At 44.1% G+C, this 19,132-nt stretch overlaps 2 protein-coding genes across 18 annotated transcripts in view; both read right to left on the bottom strand.

Annotated features, from left to right (window-relative positions):
- Positions 1-5,496, bottom strand: part of plxnd1 (plexin D1) — a 65,791-nt gene extending 60,295 nt beyond the window's left edge. Inside the window, exons 1-2 of the mRNA XM_075474806.1 lie at positions 4,084-5,496; positions 2,215-2,391 (exon numbers count right to left, since the gene is read on the bottom strand). Of these exons, the coding sequence (XP_075330921.1) occupies positions 2,215-2,391; positions 4,084-5,295 (1,389 nt within the window). The 5' untranslated portion in view covers positions 5,296-5,496. The remainder of the gene's footprint in view (positions 1-2,214; positions 2,392-4,083) is intronic.
- A 1,567-nt stretch (positions 5,497-7,063) lies between these two features.
- tmcc1a (transmembrane and coiled-coil domain family 1a) overlaps positions 7,064-19,132 on the bottom strand; it is a 39,042-nt gene continuing 26,973 nt past the window's right edge. For 15 of the 17 annotated variants that reach the window (XM_075474789.1, XM_075474792.1, XM_075474794.1 and 12 more), the window contains 4 exons: positions 13,005-13,262; positions 12,129-12,820; positions 10,396-10,531; positions 7,064-9,367 (listed from right to left, as the gene is read on the bottom strand). In XM_075474789.1, the coding sequence (XP_075330904.1) occupies positions 9,053-9,367; positions 10,396-10,531; positions 12,129-12,820; positions 13,005-13,262 (1,401 nt within the window). In that variant the 3' untranslated portion in view covers positions 7,064-9,052. Of the gene's footprint in view, positions 9,368-10,395; positions 10,532-12,128; positions 12,821-13,004; positions 13,263-14,372; positions 14,575-18,516; positions 18,599-19,132 lie in introns of those variants that run through there. The other 2 variants (XM_075474803.1, XM_075474804.1) reach the window with 2 other exon arrangements.

Genomic DNA, 19,132 nt, shown 5'->3' with positions numbered 1-19,132 from the left:
CACAGACACAAACACGCCGTCACACGCACAGACACAAACACGCCGTCACACACACAGACACAAACACGCCGTCACACACACAGACACAAACACGCCGTCACACACACAGACACAAACACGCCGTCACACGCACAGAGGACAAAACGTTTACCACCAAATGGTTAATGTTAAACCAGGGCAGACAGAAGCTTAGTAAACCTATGATGAAAGGTTTTATCTCAGCCTCCAAATATCACTGTCATTTTTATAACACCACCCAACAACCTATGCACATACGCAAACATTGGTGATAGTAAGCAGCTGCGCTATGTCTTCAACCCCCCCCCACTCCAGTGACGAGAAACACATTTGCAGAGTGACATTGTGAGGAGCAGGTACACAGCAGCCCACACACCTGGACGGGGAGAAGAATAGGAGCAGAGAGGAGGAGTATTGAGGTGAGCTGTGGCACAAAGCACCACCCGGTCAGCCAACAAAACACCTGCTGTACTGGCAGGTCGCTCTGACTCCATTCTATGTCTGTCTTCATGCAGATGAAAGGCCCTATTCAACCGAGGAGTGCTCAGCTGCTGTGTGTGAGTGTGTTAAAAAAAAAAGAGAGAGAATAAAAGGTGGGGCAGCAGAGAAAGAGCAAGAAAGAGAAAGAGATAAAGTCTGCTTGTTTGCACGATGAATCAGAAGTCTCTCATATATGAAGTAAAAGGGGAGCTGAGAGAGGGGGCAGTGGAGTGATGAACTGAGAGATGGAGGAAGAATAACTGGACGGAAATGAGGGAGATAAAGGTGGACGCCGCCAGACGCAGAAAAAGGAATTTAGCTGTAATGGGGAGGGAGAGACTTCATTAAAAAATGCATGTAATTACAAATTACTTCACTGAGGGCTCTCTCAAAGACAGTAAAAGAGGCCTAACTTAATCTGAACCACTGCTCCCCTGTGTTTAGTCTGAGCCAAACTCACAGTCAGAATCACATTACACACACTAACAGCACCATTAACCTCTGTAACAGCTCTATCCTCAGGGCACACACACACTCACAGTCACTACCACACACACAGATACACAGACAAACAATGAAAGGCGTGTACAGTTAAAAGCACAACACATGTTGTTGCCCTAGGGTCACAAAAACACTACAAGCACTATATAAAAAGGTTGACACACACAAAAACATATAGCACATAATCGCAGGGTATGCATTCATATGAGTAAACACATGGAATCATTAAATCACTCGCACTTGGCCCGCAGACAAAGTCAAACACCTAAAAACCCTGCAAACGTGCAATCAAGCAAACAGACACATACTTCTGCTTACACCATCCCAACCAATGTGGTGCATCTGGTATATAGTTAACCATCCAACGACCAATTACTGTATGCTCGGCCGGGGCCAAAGCAGTTCCTTCATAAAAGGGAGGAAAATAAGGAGCTCTTTTATCGAATCCAAAATCCCCACAGCAGCATGGTTTCAATGTTGTAAAAGGTACCAGGCTGATGCAAAACAATAGAGTCAGAGGGCTTTAAGAGTCAGCTTGTGTTGTTTCCACAAACAGCTGAAGAGCAGCTTGTTGCGCTCGCAGGCAGCTCAGTCAGGGGTGACCAGGAATGTGGCTGAGACAAGAATTAAGGAATGCTGTTAATTGGACAGGAAAAGTTTTCACAAGCTGGACCGGCTGCAGATGTTTAAAAGCCCAGGTTGTCGACCAACACACGGCGGGCTGAGTCACATGTCGTCAACAAGTCCTGTGCAACGGCTTTCTGTTGGTCTCTTAGACAATAATCAGGTCTGAGGAACATTAAAGCACATGATTAGGGCTACTTAAGGTCCAGGACGGGCCATGGATGAATGAAGTGGAGAAAGGAGGGGTTTGTTAAGTGGTGACAGAGCTGAGAAGCTACAAGATGAAAGCAGACATTCCTGCTTGTCCTAAAGCGGCTCTAAGTGTTTCATCGCACATCCAGCTTTGGTTTATTGACTGATTCAGCAGCCACATCAGAGCGGTCATGCGTAACTTTTGGATTTTCCAGTTTTTCCAAGCTTCAGGGCTCAATCAAAATAAGAATAATAACTCCATTCAGTGGCGGCTGTTATGTACGGCAACAATGTTATGACCTGGGGTTATACTATCATGTAAAGACTCAGTCTTAATCACTGTTTGAGCTCTGAGAATGAGTGTGCATTTACCTATGTGCCATCACTATGTGGTCTCACCTTACGTAGTCGTCCATTACTGGTTCCCAGAAAAACCACAGTGTGGTTGTGTACATCATCCACTGAAACTGAACTGAGGCCTGGGTATTCAACAAGAGGTATGGCCCTCAGGGACCTCCGTAGAGCTAAAGGGTGCTGCAGGTGGGCTGCGCCGCAGTCCAGCTGCTCAGGCTGCAACTGGAACACAGACGAAAAGAGAGAAATCAATCCTCATCAGCTCTCACACGGATTAGAAGACAAGAGAGAGCAAAGCACAAAAGGAGCGACATGTGATTAAAGTGTCATGGAAAACAAGTGCTATGTGATGGTAGCCATCACTCTGGTGCTGCTTATTCTTCTAAATTACGTCTTAGACCTGTCAGCGACTACTTGAAAAGGGCTTACAAGGGTCTTCAACACTCATAAGACTTTGCTTTTGTCAAATCCTCAGCGAGCAGTGATAAAACATTAGTGCCACGCTTGGATGAGCACCAGGATCTATTGGGAATTCTCTGAATATTTTAGTGCACGCATAGGCAAAAAAGAAAAAAAAAAGAAGGAGTAAGAATTAGGCACAGTGGATATTTGTGGAGTTGTTTCCCACGGGCCCTTCTGCTTGCCGTTTTGTCTGTCTTATCATATATTGCGTCTGACTTTCTCTCAGTGCTGGCCTTCAAACTGTCAACTACAAAAAGGATCACGTGTCCACAACCACTAAATGCAAAACTAAACGCAAAACTAAAGAGACTAATTTTGTTTCTGTGAATGGTACCGTAAGTAGGTTATATGACATCAAGAGAAACAAAAGAAAATCAGTTCCAAATCACTTTGAATGGAGAGATCGTCTTAGAGAGGCCAGCGGAGCCAATTGAGATAGTATTCAGAAAACTGGTCATGGGAGGAGTGGCCCCGGGGCCACAGACATCATAGCAGTGCCAGCGAAGAGCGCAGCTCTCTGAACTGACGGCACAGTGGTTTGAGGGACACGGACCTTTGACCCAATTCTCTTAGTCCGAACCACAATAATAAAAAGCTGGAATTTCACTTAATTCCTATGAATCACTCTTTGTCTTCATTATCAGACAGCATCCATACAGAGGGCTAATATAGTGTGCAATGTAAAAGTTTCCTTAAGGGCACATATTTAGCCTGGTATGTGAGTGGAGAAATACATGATCATATCTGACCACGTGTATGTAACAAAGCAGCCATTTGTCCTCTATCTTTATGCCAAAGTGGTGGTTGAGTCATAGTTAGTGGCACAAACTCAATAAAAAGTATTTAGAGACCAATTGAAAAAACATAGTAAACTATTAACCCCTTCTCATTTTCATATTTGATATAACAAGGAGTAGCTGGATGTGAGCGGAGTCTCAACATTCCCACAACCTTCTGAGTGGCTCTTCCAGCTCTAATGACCTTTTGTCCTTAACATGAGAGATCTCCTCTCTCAGTCATGAGCCTTAGGCCTAAAGAGGACAACTTTTTGAAGGCATAAATGGAAACTGAGAGATACAGCAGTCATAATTGCAGCTTGAGGAACTGTAGGGGCCTTTTGGTCTCAGAAATAAGAAGACTTTGTGCGTTTGGGCCTACACCAATTGGAGCCTGGTTTAAAAAGCTCCAGTCCATGCAAAGTTTATCCAAATCAAAATACATATGAAGTAATAAAATGAAGCTGCTGGTGATTTTGTCACTAATTATGCCACATGAAGATAAAAAAGAAGTTAAGAAAATGTCTTCATTTTTTTTTATTTCATGAAAGTTTTAGAGGAAAAACAATTTCAGAAACTTTTTGACGTAACTCACTCTGATAAAAATCTCATAAAAGTCTTTCTCAACTAACTGGAATTGAAATATGTTATTAGAAAATGATGTACACGCTCTTACCACCAGGTTTCCCTTCTGAATGCAGGCTGCTCCGGAGCCCTGGATAACACTGTCCAGCACCTGAACATCACTGCTGGGAGAGTTGGAGCAGTTCCTGCGGCCTTGTCGGATCTCCTCCTCAATTTCTCCAAACTTGAAAGCGCACAGAGCAGACTTTCTGTCCCCCTTGGAAAACACCCCAAACAGGTAAGGCTCAGGACCCCTCCCGCGGCCTGCGTGGATCTCCGCGGGGTACACAGACACCAGCCGGTTGTAAATGTTCCCGTTAAAGCCACATTGTAGAGGCATCTGGATGTAGGACTCCGTCAGCTTCCTGCTCTCTGGCCCGGCGGATTTTCGGAGGTTATCGGTATCCAGACATATCCTGGCGAGGATGCTGTTGGGCTGGCTTTCCTTGTGACCCATTTTCGCGTCATTGTTAAAGGCAATGTAGGCATAAGTCTTCTGGATGAAAGCATGGACAAAGTTGAGTTTGTTTTTAGTTTTAACCTCCTGTTTTATCTTGAACACATTATCCTCTGAGGGGTTAATGTCATATGTGAAAAGTCTGGATAAATCTTTAATATTCAAGGAGCGTATGGCGATCTCTGGTGTGTTTTCAAAACGCAAGTCCTCCTTGCTGTGGTTCTTGGGGAAAAACTGGGTTCCAGCCCCTGTGTACGTTGCCCCAACTAAAAGCCGGGTGCTTCCCCCGTGGCTCTTGAAGATGAGTCCGACGGTTGATGCGTTCGGGTGATTGGCAGCGATGTTGAGCATGCTGGGGAAAACAGTCTTCTCGCCCTGAGGTGGGAACTCCACCGCTATTTCTGAAATATTCCCCATTTTTCGCAACTCGCAGAAGCCCTGATACACTGATCCACACACAACAACGACCCCTTGCTCCCGGTCCAGCTTCAGGAGCTTGTTGTGGTTGTCAGTGAGGGATTTGGCATGCTCGCACGGAGCTTGGGGCAGCTGTGGCGCATGGCACAACAGGTTGTCCTCCACCGGCCCGGTCCTCTTCTCCACCTCAATGTTCAAGGTCCCGTTCAGCTGGTAAACGGTGTTAACCGTCGCCAGGTAGACCTTCCTGGACACTGGGTCTACCACGAAGTTATTGGTCTGGTTTGGAGACGCGAACGCCTGTTGGATATGCAGCGCGCTGGCGCTCCGGCGCGTCTCCAAAGCCAGGACGCCGAGCAGCAGAACAGCTATCTCCATCGAAGGAGGCATTTTTCCTTCTGACCGGCTTCCGCGTGTTCTGTGCCGACGGGTGCATTGAGGGAAAACAAAATTGTGTTGTTCCTACTGCGACAATCCGAGAGGAAAGGCTGTTTCCTGCTCAACGCCTAAACCCAGAATGACGCGATAAGCGAGTCGTGCTTCCTCTTCAGGCTGTCTCCTCTGCCTCTGTCCCCCTCTGCCCACTGTGCAGCTCAGCGACCTCTCTCATGAGACGCACATAGCCACAATATGAGACTGAGAATTTGAATTTTCTAAAAGCAAATTACCCAGCTAGAGACTAATATTTACAGCAGGTTCCACTGTGCGCAATTTCTGGGCATTGTCACGACGGCTCAGGATAAATAAAACTTGTTTAAAGTCATACTTTAGTCCAAAAATAGATTCATATGGAAACCACTAATAATAAATTACAGATGTAGGAAAAACTTGACTGTCATGGGAGCAGGGGTGTCATCTCATTAGCCCTGACGAATGGCACTGCCTCCCTGTTATGACATCTCAAGAGAGCGCTTTTTCTGCTGTGATTGATCATTGCTCTGTTAATTATCTATTTTTTTTGCTTCTAGTCATCAAATATCAAATTGGACACAATAGTTACTAAATCCTGTATTTGTTTTGAGATAAGTATCAATGAGAACCCTTATGACCATCTCACGTCCCTCTGAAGATGAGCCACTTCTGAGTCTCCACCTCGGCTTTGTGGTTCCGCTCTTCTTGAGGTTAATGGCGGGTCACCGTCCCACCTTCTGTGCACCCCACTCCCCCGGCCCTTAGATTAGTTCTGCAGATCCGAAGGGTTCCGTTTTGGGCACATACGGCACGGTAAGAACCGTGAAAGTGCTACCAGATGGACACATACGCGCACCTTTCCGGGCTTTGACATTCACCACAGCTTTCTCGCAAGTCATAAATATTCAAGCCCAACACATGCGCCCCCACTAAAAAATGCACGAATATGGTTAGCATTTTTTTACTCTGGATGCAGTGTGCATATGCTCTCACATCTCTGAATAGAAATGAATGATTCCTAGTTGAGGAAGGACAGGCAGTGTGTCATACACTGCATAAATCAGCTTGCAGGCGAGCCCGAGAAGTGTTATCTCTGAATAAATGCAATAATTAAAGTTGATGCTAAATCGTGTGGAATCGCCTGTGCCCATTTACCGTGGACTCCTCTGGGGACAGAATCACTCTCTCCTCTCTCCGGTCAGCACTTGCAGCTCTCAGCTGGGCAGATAAGTGCGCCACGCGTGTTTACCTTGGCGCACAGCCATGCGCATCAAATCTGGCAGCGTAGAAGGGGGGGGGGGGGGGGAGCGCCCTGATAAAGTGCAACATAATAACCCCTACCCTCAGGAGGGCGCGAGGAGTCATACATGAGGCCTGGCAGGGGTGAGGCTCAACGTAGGTTAGAGCCGTCTGCGTCACAAATCAACGGCGTCAAAGGTAGAATTATAGAATAAATTGGGGTACCCTGAATTCTGCCCGTTTATAATGAAAACATCATCCCGGTAAGTCACTAACTTTTAGCATTAAAGGGCCTTCAACTCAACCTGTGTCCTTGCTGATAAGGAGTGTCACCTATTTGTATTTGGACCTCTTCCTCCGTAACTACAGCTTTGAAAGCAAGAGGTGATGGCAGGTAAAAGATCTCCATCTTGTGGCGGTTGGATGAACTTCGAGAAACAAAAAATTAGTTAACATCCGTCCTGTGGAAAGAAGGAGCAGATAATAAGAAATACTGGTGAGACATGACTTAGTTGGGAATGCACTTTATTTACTCCACATTAGAAAAGGACATCAGAAGGCACTGAAGTGGTTTAGCACACAACCCTACATCATAGGTGTTACTGAAAAGACATGCAAGGTCGAAGGCCAGCTCACTTTCAACTTGCCTTCTTTACCGCTCATGGCAAAACAGATCGATAAAAATCAAAAAATCTACTTCTATCTTAACTTCATGCTAGTCCTGAAGGGAATCAAGTTTACTCCCATTTTCGTGTTGGATTTATCTTAAGACAAAGATGACAGTGATCCTGACCTGAGTCTACTCTTCTCATCCCACTAACAGCAACTGCCTAAGGAGCGACAGCCTTTTGTAGTCTATCAAAGCTTTCTGGGCCTCAGCCTGACCTACATGCTATCAAGCGCCGAGCTAAAGTGCAGCTGTACTTTTCAAAAGATGTTGGGAAATCAGCCTCTCAGCGTGAAATACAGGGTGCACTATTCAACGTGCTAGGTCATCTTGTAGTGTCCTTGACACGATGAGAACCAGATGAGCGTATGAGAGCGGCTCGGTGCCGAGCCTACTGACTGGACTCGAGGAGGCAAGGTGCAAAAAACAGACAATTGTGGATCTGGAGTTGAGGTCATGTTCAGATTATTAATAGCATCCATCCCTTACAGTTACAGTTACATCTACCAATGAGGTACATCCTTGACGTCCTGGTAAGACATTCATTACGTATGTGAAAAGAAGCTAGACCTGCTGAGCGATGACTCCTTTTTTGCCCCACTGGTTGTGCTCAGAGATCCCTGATTTAACTAAGGTTTGGCACTGGGTGATTACACCTTCAGATGATAGAAAAGAAAGGGTTAACCATAGAGATAATGTGCAGAGAGAGTGTTAGTACAGTATCACATACAGGCAGTGTGCATTTGCATGGCAGTGGAGACGACTTGCACTATAGATATGAAGCAGCATCATTCCTGATCCAACTGAGATAGAGCTGGATGAGCACCAGTGGTCTCGTTTCCCTGACCTGATCACATCAAATTTGGCGGGTGGGGGTGCAATTACCCAGGCAAATTGATTTTACTTGGACAGCGCTTAGCGCTCGTTGCTTTTAAAAGCAAAATGGTTTGTATGTAATTTCCTTAATGACAACATGCAGCACTGTATACACGTTTCAAATATGGCAGATGTTTAACAAAACCAGATGTTGTCAGTGTGTTTTTATGTGCCGCTTTAAAAAGAATAAAATGGTAAGCAGCAGGTCATAGCTTTCCTCTTTCAAGTCTTCATGTGTCATTCATGACCTCCCCATATCAACTTTTTTCCTTATTTTACCTAAAAAAAAAAAAAAAGGAAATAATTAAAAGCAGGGGGATCTTTGCTGTTAGAACTGCTGTTAGACGCACAAAAGTCATTGTCAGTTCATCAAAAATGTTCTATCTGAACAAATTCATCACAGCAAGAAAGGATCAACTCCCAGGAAGGTTTGCAGCCATGGTTAAAATCTACCAATCACAGACAGGTAAGAGTTCTCTCTTCCTAAAAGCAATCAACCACATTCTCACATTTGCATGTCTCTACAATAAGATTGGAACTTTGAGGGTGACTCACCAGCCCAATTTCCTGACTAAACTCCCCTTCATGTTGAGTGAGAGGAGCGTAATGCTACATGGTACTGAATAAAATAACATTAAAATAAAATAATATTATTAGAAATAACATTGTAATTGATTAAACTAAAGATAAAAACAGTACAATGCCGCTTCCTGTGAGGGATAACCAGACATTGGTTCATTAAAAAATGTAAACAGTCTTTTCCTTCCTAAATGTGAGTGTTCTCAGTTTTACTCCATTTCCTCCTCCTTATCTTCCAGGTTGTCCGAATGTGCTCAGTGTGCACGGCCACACAGCCATCCTAAAGTACTCACATTCTTTAAACCTCCTGCACGACTGCAACAACAGTCTTATCACACGGTGTCACAAAAGCAACATGTGCTGCTGTCAGTCATTTCATCCTGGGGGCTGCAGAGCGCGGTGCGTGTACCCTGAAAGAGCGTCCCAGTTTCTCCAAAGAAAGGCCAGCAGAAGGATGAGAAGGAGGGTGGACAGGGAGCGTGAGCGCGTCTTCATCAGGGGGACTACGCAGTTGGCCACAGTGGAGACAAAAACCAGAAGAACAGCCATGAGGGCCAGCAGCACATTGATAAGTTTTCCCAGGAGGGTCCGGGCTGTGGCATTCTCCAGCCCCTCCAACTGGACGACCTGCTGTTGCTGCTGCTGAAGCTCCATCTTAGAGATTCTGGTCTGACACGCCTCCAGCGCCTCCTGTAGAGGAGAACACCAAGCAGGGAAAAAAAAAAAGTCACCATCTTCACACATACAAACATCTACCTGAACTAAACTCAGAGCTAAAAATTCTCCTCTGAAATTTAAAGTCTGCTTTGAGTACATAATCTGTAGACCTCTACCACCCCCTGCTGTCAGTGGAAGGAAATGCAGCAGGGGGCAACATCACTTCAAAAGGCTCATGCTCGAACAACACACACATACCTAAGAAAGTCCTCACAGACAACAGGAAAGGACAGGAGTAATCTGAGCCATTTACAAAGGACACGCTTGTGTTTTGGACAAACAGAAAAGCTCATGGACCAACAGGATCCCTTGGCCTGATCTTCCTGTTTACACAGTCAACATGCACAGTAAGATAACGCCTTTGACTGATGGAGGGCGTGTGCCCACCTCAGTTTAACTTGAGTCTGGCACAATGACGTCTAGTCTGACCAGCCTGCATTAGCTTTCTAATGACAGGAAGCCGCTGATACAGCCACTTCCATTAGTATGTTATAGGGAAGTTGTAACTCTGGAGGTTTGGTGTGAAACTCAGAAGAAGATCAAATTAAACCGAAAGGGCAATGTGAAGAAATGGGAAAATGAAAATGTTTGGAAATCAGCTCATTTTGCAATGTCATTTAACACCCTTATTAGCACAGTAACTCGAGACTGCAAGGACGTTTCTAAAGTCTTAGCAGGTGAGATAAAAGGTCGGTGAAATTTTTAATTCACATTTTTAATGGTATGAAATGTTCACTGTGAAAATGTTCATAAATTAAAAGCAGAGTTTAGAAAAACTACATTTTGACTTGAAAGGCAAAACATTTCATGATGCTAATTTGAGTTTCAGTGCATTGCTACATTGTTTCCAGCATAAATACTTGACAGGACTTCATTTGTTGACCGATAATACTTTTTTAATACTTCAATATACAATTGTAGGACAACTAAATGTTTTTGCTGCAGCTGATTTGTTGCGACTGTCGCCGTTGAGCTTGTGAACGTTGGCCTGACAGACCAACCTGGATGTCTCTTGCTCTCTCGTAGGACTGGTAGGCAATCTTCTCCTCCATGCTGGCCAGCTCCTGTTTGAGGTTGAGGATTTCATTCTGATGAAGTTCTGTCAGGTCGTTCAGCTGTTCCTCCAGACGTTCACACCTGAACACACAAGTAGAGAGAACACACGTAAGAGCCTGTGGGGTAATTAGCTTAGACAAAGAAGCACAAACGGGAATTAGTGGAGATGGGCCCTAAAGCCTTCTGACCACATGACACCTGACTGGACTGATGACTGGTGAAGGATGTGCTTAATCATCTGCCGATACACCTGACCAATCACAGAGAGAGTCAACGGTAAGAGACTGAGCAACGGGGTGGGCTCAGGAGGAGGAGAGTGAGGTTTAATGTTGGTTATTTTGGTTGGAACAGACAATTGGATGGACAGCACAAGTCAAAACATACAGTGGTAGCAACACAAAAAAGCATGTCCCTAGAGTGGTGAAATATATAAAAAAAAAAAGTTCTAGAAACTGGTTAACTGACTGCAATTTCATTTGAAAAATGATTTACAATTTATTTGTTACTGATAAATGTTTTAGAAAGACTGATGTTGATTCTATTAGGGACGAGTGCTTTTTGATATCAAAGGAAAAGGTTGTGTGAATGATTCATACTTTTACTGCTCTCCCCGCTTTTCTTTAGGGTTCAATAATATTAATTATGATAATTTGAAAAAAATACTTTATCGATCTGAAAATGGGAAATTATTTTGCAGCATAAGGAATCAAGACAGTCAATTCATTTCAACTTTAGGAGTGCTTTGGTTTGGAGAGCTCGTTTCCTCTTTTTTTTCCATTATAAATGACTAAGTCTCAGTAGTTTTGTTCATTGCTTTGGTTTCACATTAATCAAAAATGAAAACGAATCTTATTTACAATCCTTTGGGTTTATTTTCGCAAGAATGGATTAAGTTGCAGAGGGGCTACTTATAGAAGCAATAACAGTGTTTTATAGATGATTATCCCCCTGTGGGCAGACTGAAAAGAGCCTGTTTGTCTTTCATTGCAGTGAGAAATCATTTTGGTCTTAGAAAAGAAACAAACTAATCTAAACGTGGACATTTTAGGAAGAAAAAGTTTCTTTATCACCCTTTACATTTGTAACATAAGTCATGTGCCCCCATGTCTGAATATCCTGGAGGTAAGCAAGTGTGTGTTTTAAGGGCTGAGTCTGAATGCAGAGCTGGAACAAGAGCCGATTTGATGCTGATGATCTCAGTACTGAGAGGGCACCTGTGAACTGCTGTCTCACAGCAACAAGATTACATTATTCATGATGCAGCAGTCAGCCAAGAAGAGAGGGAAAAAGAAGAAAAAGAAAAAAGGGCCACACGAAATTTGATAAATACAAGCGACATGCCAGCACGCTTCAAGAATTAGGCCAGCATTAGGACTTTATGTAAGCTGAATATAGTAAATGTAAATTCACTGCAGGTCAAGGTCTTGTTTTTATCTGCTGAGTTTTAGCTTTGATAAGCATAAGCGGGTCAAGTGCTGCCGCTGATGTCACCAGGTAACACCGTAAAGCCAATGATCAGTGTGTTCAGAAGTATGCTCCTAAAAATAGCAGTTTTTACTGGCTACACACAGGGAACATTTTGGGGGAATTCCTGGCTAACATTTTTGTCATCCTCATGTAAAATATCTCAGGAATGTACGATGCACACATTCTCGTATGTTGGCTGTTCTCTCTGTACCTGAAGCGTTCCTCCTGCAGTGCTTGCATAACGACTGTGTAATCTCTCTGATAGTGACTCTTCAGAGTATCCAGACTCTCCTCTAGCCTCGTCTGGCCCTCCCTCAAATCCTGCACCTCCTGCAGCAGCATGTCCAGGCTTGAGCTCTGGCTCCTCTCCAATGTGTTGCCCTTGGAACTTGGGGGACCCCCAGGGGCCCCTGTGGTGCTGTTGGCTCCTGCTGACCCTGACGTAGCACTCGAGCAGTCATCTTCACTACCATACTTGGGACTGGACTGGAGTTGGTGGCCAGTGCTGCCCAGAGAACGTCCGCCAGCACCCATCACGCCCTCTTCTACCGCTGGGTCATCCAAAGAGTCTTTGAGCGCGGGGATGTTGTCAGCGCTGCCGAATTTGTTGCGAATAAGTGTGGCAATCTCCCTTGGTTTAGAGACGACCGCCCCTGCAGCGGAGTGAGTGGCCTGTGAGAAGCTGGAGAGGCCTCCCTTGACGCTGTCCACCACGCCTTCACTGAAGCCTGTGACTTTGGCCCCCACATCCTTCAGGCCCTGCTGCATGTCCCGCAGAACATCCTTGGGTTGGCGCGGGATGCCGTTGTGCTCCACTTCCCGCAGCTTCCGGTGGTAGTGCTCCAGTTTCCTTTGCAGCTGCTGGATGGTCTGTGCTGACTTCTGGTTCTTTTTCTCAAAAACCTGTCAGCGAGAGAAGCAGATTTTCATTAGTGAGCGAAATACATATCACGGTTTAATTGTCCATTTGGCTTCAATCTATTTAGCAAGCTCTCCTTCCACCGTAAGGGACACTTATAATGACAAAATGTTACCGACCTCATTACATTTCTAACCCAACACATGCGAACACAATAATTAGTATTACCTGTTTGATGCGTGTGCTTTGCTGTTTGTCGGCATTGTTGGCCAGTTTGAGGTACTCTGCAACATTGTCATCCCTTGCAGTCTGCTCGATCTTAATCTGCTCTGTGAGCTTGAGGATTTTCTGCTGTAGCTGGGCAATAGCCTGCTTAGTGCGCTGAGGGTCTGGGGCGCCATCCTCACCCGCAGGGAATGAACCGTCTGTCCCGCATGAAACAGCCAGGGGTGTTTGGCCCAGCCCGCTCACCTCCAGCCGGTCAATCTGAAGCAAGCAGATCAGGGACACGGGCGTGGGTAAAGGGTAGCAGGGACAAAACAAGGAATTTACAGAGGGAAATAAAAATAAATGGCGAAAGCAAAAGAGCTGCGAGTTGCATTTTGTGAGTTCTTAGTCATTTTGCTGACATGTTAAAAAGCAGCTTCTGCATTTCTGTGGCCAGGAAAGAGGGCAAATTGAGTCAACTAAAAAGGCAACTGGCGATCAGTTTCTCTGAAGAGGAAGATTACCGCTTATAACTTCTTATTCAGGGTTTTACTAAATAGAAAGCAGAAGAATTCATTATAATAACATACAAAAAAAGATGAAGACATCTGCATGTGAATGCAGTGGTTTCCGGATATCTGGATTAACAGGGTATGCCAGAGAGGAGTATCAGTCTGATCTGTGTTTCTCTTTTTTATTTTCCCCCCATTCAGGGGGCAACAAAATAGGACATGTCTGACAGGATATTAGACTTAGGTTTACAACAGTTTCACAGATTAAAAAGTATTTGTCCGTTTGATGTTGTCCAGACACTGACCTAATTGTTGCCTGTAGGTCAGAAAGCATGAGCACAAAAATCAAAGTCACTATCTAAATTGAGATTTTCCAGCATTTTTCTGAAACCAGATCAACGCTACCTGAGACAGTATTAAGCCTAGTATCTTCAACCGCAGGTGGTGGAAGTGATTCATTTCCTCTAACACCTCAGGGAAATGACATACAGCTACGGTATGCGATTAAGATGTTCTCCTCAACGAGCATCTACAGAAAATTAAGCAGCTGAACATGCCAGCAAATAATAAGAGCTCCGGAAGCCACCAAAGCCAGAAAAACAGCAAGAAATTGGGGAGACGGGACTTCGTCCAAGATGGCAAGATATCGAATCACCACCGTTGCCTCAGCATAAGAAGTCAAAACAAGTACACCGGCGCCTCACCTGCATGACTAACTGATGACTGACACCACAGTGAACCACCGAAACTTCCAACACATCCGGAAAGATTATATAAAACACCTCGACTTTATATTCAGCGTTTAGAAGAACTGAAATATTATCTTAAACAATTCTTATTAGTAATTAATCAACGCTCTAAAACATCCGCCGCTCACCTTTCCATTGGTCAAACGGAGAAACTGTTCCCAGTGCATTTTCCCCACTGTGGTGTTGGGCCGTGAACTTTCATCTGTCCTGACACTCCGCTTAATGTTGAGGTTCACAAAAGCCCCTGCAGCACCGACTCATTAAAGCTCCACCGAGAGTTCCTCCCGCTTCAACCGACGGTTTGTTGTGAAAAGTTTACAGCGCACCTGAAACTCCGTCTACTGAGCAGCGCGCGAAGCCCCTCCCCCTTTCCCCTCCCCACTCAGAGCAGAGGGATGACATCATCCCGTCAGCTGCACGGGACTCAGCGGCCGATCATTCTCAGAAAGCACAAATAGATCAGGATTTATTCCCCCCCCCCCCCTGCATGAGAAACAGTGTGAGAGCATAAATAGAAGTACAACACTTTTAATTACTATACAAGAAATCTGATCTGATTCTAAGTAACCTTCAGTAAGGTGCATTTCTAACATGCTAATGAATTTAAACTATAATGAACAACAGATAAAAATGATTTTGATGAACTCTACTGACAAAGAATGAAGAAATCTTCAATTAAACCCCCCTCCCATATATTGTTATTCTGTTACTCTGTTATTGTGGGTTAAGCAATTAATATGCAAACAAATTACATAGACGAGTAACCAAAAATAGATGGTTTTCCAAAGTTTCCTTAGAACTTTGACTACAGGGCTGACCGGTTATTTATCACCACCCTGTCTCTGTTTGGCTTTCTGCCAGCCAGTAGAAAGGAGTTCTTCAGGGCAAGAAAAACCAGTTGGGCATCCATTTACACCCTACACACACACACCCTACACACACACACACACACACACACACACACACACACACACACACACACGCACACACACACGCACACACACACACACACACACACACACACACACACACCCCAAGGCACATTCCTCAGAGAGCAAAACTAATAACTTTGTTGAAACATTGTAAATAATTTTGGTATATTTGTTTTGTATTGAAAACTAAATGGCAACTGCTTAGTGGGAAATAACGTCACCAAGAGTCAATTTACTCAACAGTGAGTCTAATCTTTATAAAAGTTTCATCACACACAACCAAGGTGATCAAATGAATCAGAGAACTAGAATACCCTGCCAGGCATGAACAGGGAGGACTGAGGTGATGTTTCAGTGCTGCACATGGTCTGTTTTTGGCAATAAAACAATATGCTATTAATAGCTTTATGAGGGCTAGCATGAATTAAGACCCCCTCCCTTTTTATCTAAAGGAAAAAATGACATGAGTAAATATAAAAACTGTACTTTTGTGTCTTGTTTAACAGACAACTATTGGCATAATCAAGTACATGCCCTCTTAGTTTAGATAAAGGGGACAAAGGACAAGCTAACTAGACTCTTTGAACTGGAATGCACTGTAATGCAGCACAGATAGTGGTTTTAGATACTGTGATAAGAAGACCTAGTGGCCAGTACACACTGGTACCAAAAAAACGCCCTTTCATTGATCTAAAAATTCACCATCAGCAGAGGAATTCAGGTACCTAAGCAGAGGAACCACCAGCAGCTGGCAAAGTCAGGTAGTTTCCAAAGGTGTACCCTGACCTTTAAAACTTTACAGACAGCTGTTCACCGTGACAAGTCGCTGCTGCAGAGTCATAATCTAACTTTTTTACCAACGAATGACAATGTTATGTTACCAGCCACAGCAAACAATGCTAACCCCAATTCAGACTCCTCCAGTTACCAAACAAGCTGGACTCGTCTCTGCCGTCATCTGCAAGTGGTTGAGTTCTTCTGTGACTAATCGTGCATTCAATTAAAGATAATGAGCTGAAGGATTAAGCCCATTCCACATGTTAACAAATACAAACATGTTGATCTGCAGAGTCACTGAAGCAAGAAGTGGCAAGTACTGCAGCACTGGGAGGCAGTGCAGCCTAATGAGACAAGGTAAGTGTGCGTATGTTTTGCAATTGAGAGGGGTGCTCACTGATGAGACTTTATCAGGAAAAAGACGAGACAAAAGGTCTGACCTCCCCCCTGCCCTACAGGTGCTTACACAGACGGACATACTCGTTCTCATTTCACTTCTGTCTCTAAATTGGGTCTGCATGCTTGTGTAAGCCTCTGATCCAAGTAAAGCTGGTTAGACCCATGAAAGGGCAACCAGCTTACTTTGGAACCAACAGAGGCCTGGATATAGAGCAGCTGAACCCAAACACTTCACATAAACGGGCATTTCCAGTGTTGTTCGATACACATCATCAACATGCAACAAAAAACATCTTGCACAGCTCTTAATACACTGAACGAACATGGGCCCCAAACTTGTCTTTTTTTTTTTAATGTAGGCCATAGAGCAGAAAATGGACTCGTGCTTTCATGAGACCTTTTCAGAGTTCTTTGTATAAAAAAATAAATGTTTCACTTCCCCTTTCTTTCTACCCCATACCATCAGAACCCCCATTTTCTTCCTCTCCAAGTTTGTTTGATGTGCTTAACATGGCTGTCGCCTCGACAGATAAGTAAGGGTGAGTCCAGGTTCAGTTGCGTTTCAAGATGTTCTGATGGACAGAGTGAAAACAGAAACAGACAAATCCCACATGTTTCAGGATTAAACTAAATTATCGTAGTATCTGTTGTGTTTTACAGTAAAAAAAAAACATACCAGTCTTAAAAAGAATATTTAGCATAAACATAATAATAGAACCAGAGCATTGAGCTGTGCTGCGATTGTTTTGGATAAAAACATTCTTGTCTGGAACACCTGAGCTAACTTAACAAATCTTTCTTTGTTTCCTGCAGTCAAGGTCAAGGTTTTGCAGTCGGCGTGAATGAACAAAGTCCAGTACCCTGTTGCATGTTATGTCTTGTTTTCCCGACGAGTGGTTGTGAGCCTCCTGTGAGATCGACTTGTGTTTCTAGCAAAGTAGTGGTATCACGTGAAAAGATGCTGGGGTGGTACAAGGATGACACTTAACATCAAGTTTCTTTCAAAGAAATCTGTTCTGATCAACACCTCTCCTATTACAGCATTCTCTAAAGTATTTAAAAGATGCATAAAAGCTTCGTCATGTCATGTCAGCCAGTTTTTGCGGTTGTTGTGGGTTAGCCGATTCCAGCATCCACGAAGGATGGGAATTTGGATACATGGTGGAAATAAACTTTTTTTTTTTGGGTGTATGGCAAGAACTGTTTCATCCACCTCCGAACGGTTATTTTGCAAAGTACATCTTTCTCCGTACATACCACTTATATCTCTGATTTCACTGCATGGTAGCTAATCATCTGACTGAATGAACCTCACACTCCTGATGAGTTGATCTGATCTAACCCTGGTGTATGGGGATCAAAAAGGTCCACAGTCGCTATAGCAACAAGATGACAGCTGAATAATCTTGGAGTCTTTTATCAAGACAGATTAAAATAGGCTGTGCTTTACAGTGTGGAGTTGGGGTTGCAGATTATGCATTACAGAGGCATGCAGTTCAGCATCTGTAACTCCACAGTGTGTGGCCATACTTCTCTTTTTTTATCCTAATTTGGTTATCTAAAACATTAGTGCGCATAGCAAACCCAAGCCATGTCTAATCCCAAGTCTATTTTCTGCTACCCCTCGTCCTTTTCTCATGGTTGCAGTTCCCACCCACTTGAGCTGAAAATGATACAAAATCCGCTTTTCGTTTCCTTTAAGGGGATCCAATGAGCCAACAATGAACCCCATTCAGCAGAAATGGAAAATTACATAAGTACATGTGGTGCCGGACAAGGGCTAGTTTACTGAACACATGCACACGCAAATTAGCACAAAAGACAAAGTTGCATTAGTGTAAGCAGGCATACACAAAGAACTAATTCCCAGTCGTGTATTCCCTCAGGATTCTGTGGGTGTGAGAAAGGGCCCTCATGGTCACATCCAAAAGGAGGAAGTATCAATCAACAATTTGCAACTGAGAGCCGAGAAGCATCTGGCTTCTCTTGGGTTCCAAATCGGTATTAAGACTTTCACCTTTTCACATGGATAGATTAAAGATTTTGCTGCTTTGAAGTTTCTTTAAAACCTTAATCACAGAATCACACTTTAAATCCTCCAAAATATTAATGATAATCGTAAGAGCACACAGAAAAGCACGCTATATAAAAGGTGAAGACTCACAGTGGTCGGGGTAGGAGGTGGAGAGGTTTCAGAAGTTACCAGGTTGAGGATGACCTCCATGGTGGGGAGACCATGTGTGCAGCTAGGACAGAAAATTAGTTTGGTTTTCTTATCTGTGCGCGTGTCTCTCGGGAGACGAACACAGCAAGGCGAAAATAGAGGAGCATGGCCCTGGCAGTAACCTCATCACTAAGGACACTTCTTCCTTTAAAAAAAAAAAGCCTGCTCGACTCAAAGTCCACTGGGCAAAGACTCAACTTGACAACAAGGAAGCAGAGGCTCTTATGAAATTTACTGTTGGCTTGATTGAATATCCAGAATCCATGGTGTCCTCAGGATGACCAGCAATGGACTGTGACTACTGATAGCTGCTGAGTCCACCGAGTGTTGGCTTCTGTTTCACAAAGCAGACATTCATCAATGCCAACAACCAACCTTCAGAGCAAAGAAATGCTCAGCAGAGTTACAAACCCAATGGAGGAGAAATGCATGCGCTTTGACGAGCAGGACTTCCAGCATGCATTAGTGGAGGAGGTAGTCCTCTGGAGCAAAGCGCCCATCTGATGAGGGTTCGGGGTGACAGAGCAGAGGCGGTTAATCGTTTGGAGACTTGCCG

This window comes from Odontesthes bonariensis, chromosome 10 (genome assembly GCF_027942865.1).
Source record: "Odontesthes bonariensis isolate fOdoBon6 chromosome 10, fOdoBon6.hap1, whole genome shotgun sequence".
Lineage (NCBI taxonomy): Eukaryota > Metazoa > Chordata > Actinopteri > Atheriniformes > Atherinopsidae > Odontesthes > Odontesthes bonariensis.
The sequence above is the reverse complement of the archived record's forward strand: the minus strand, read 5'-3'. Positions and strand labels throughout refer to the sequence as shown.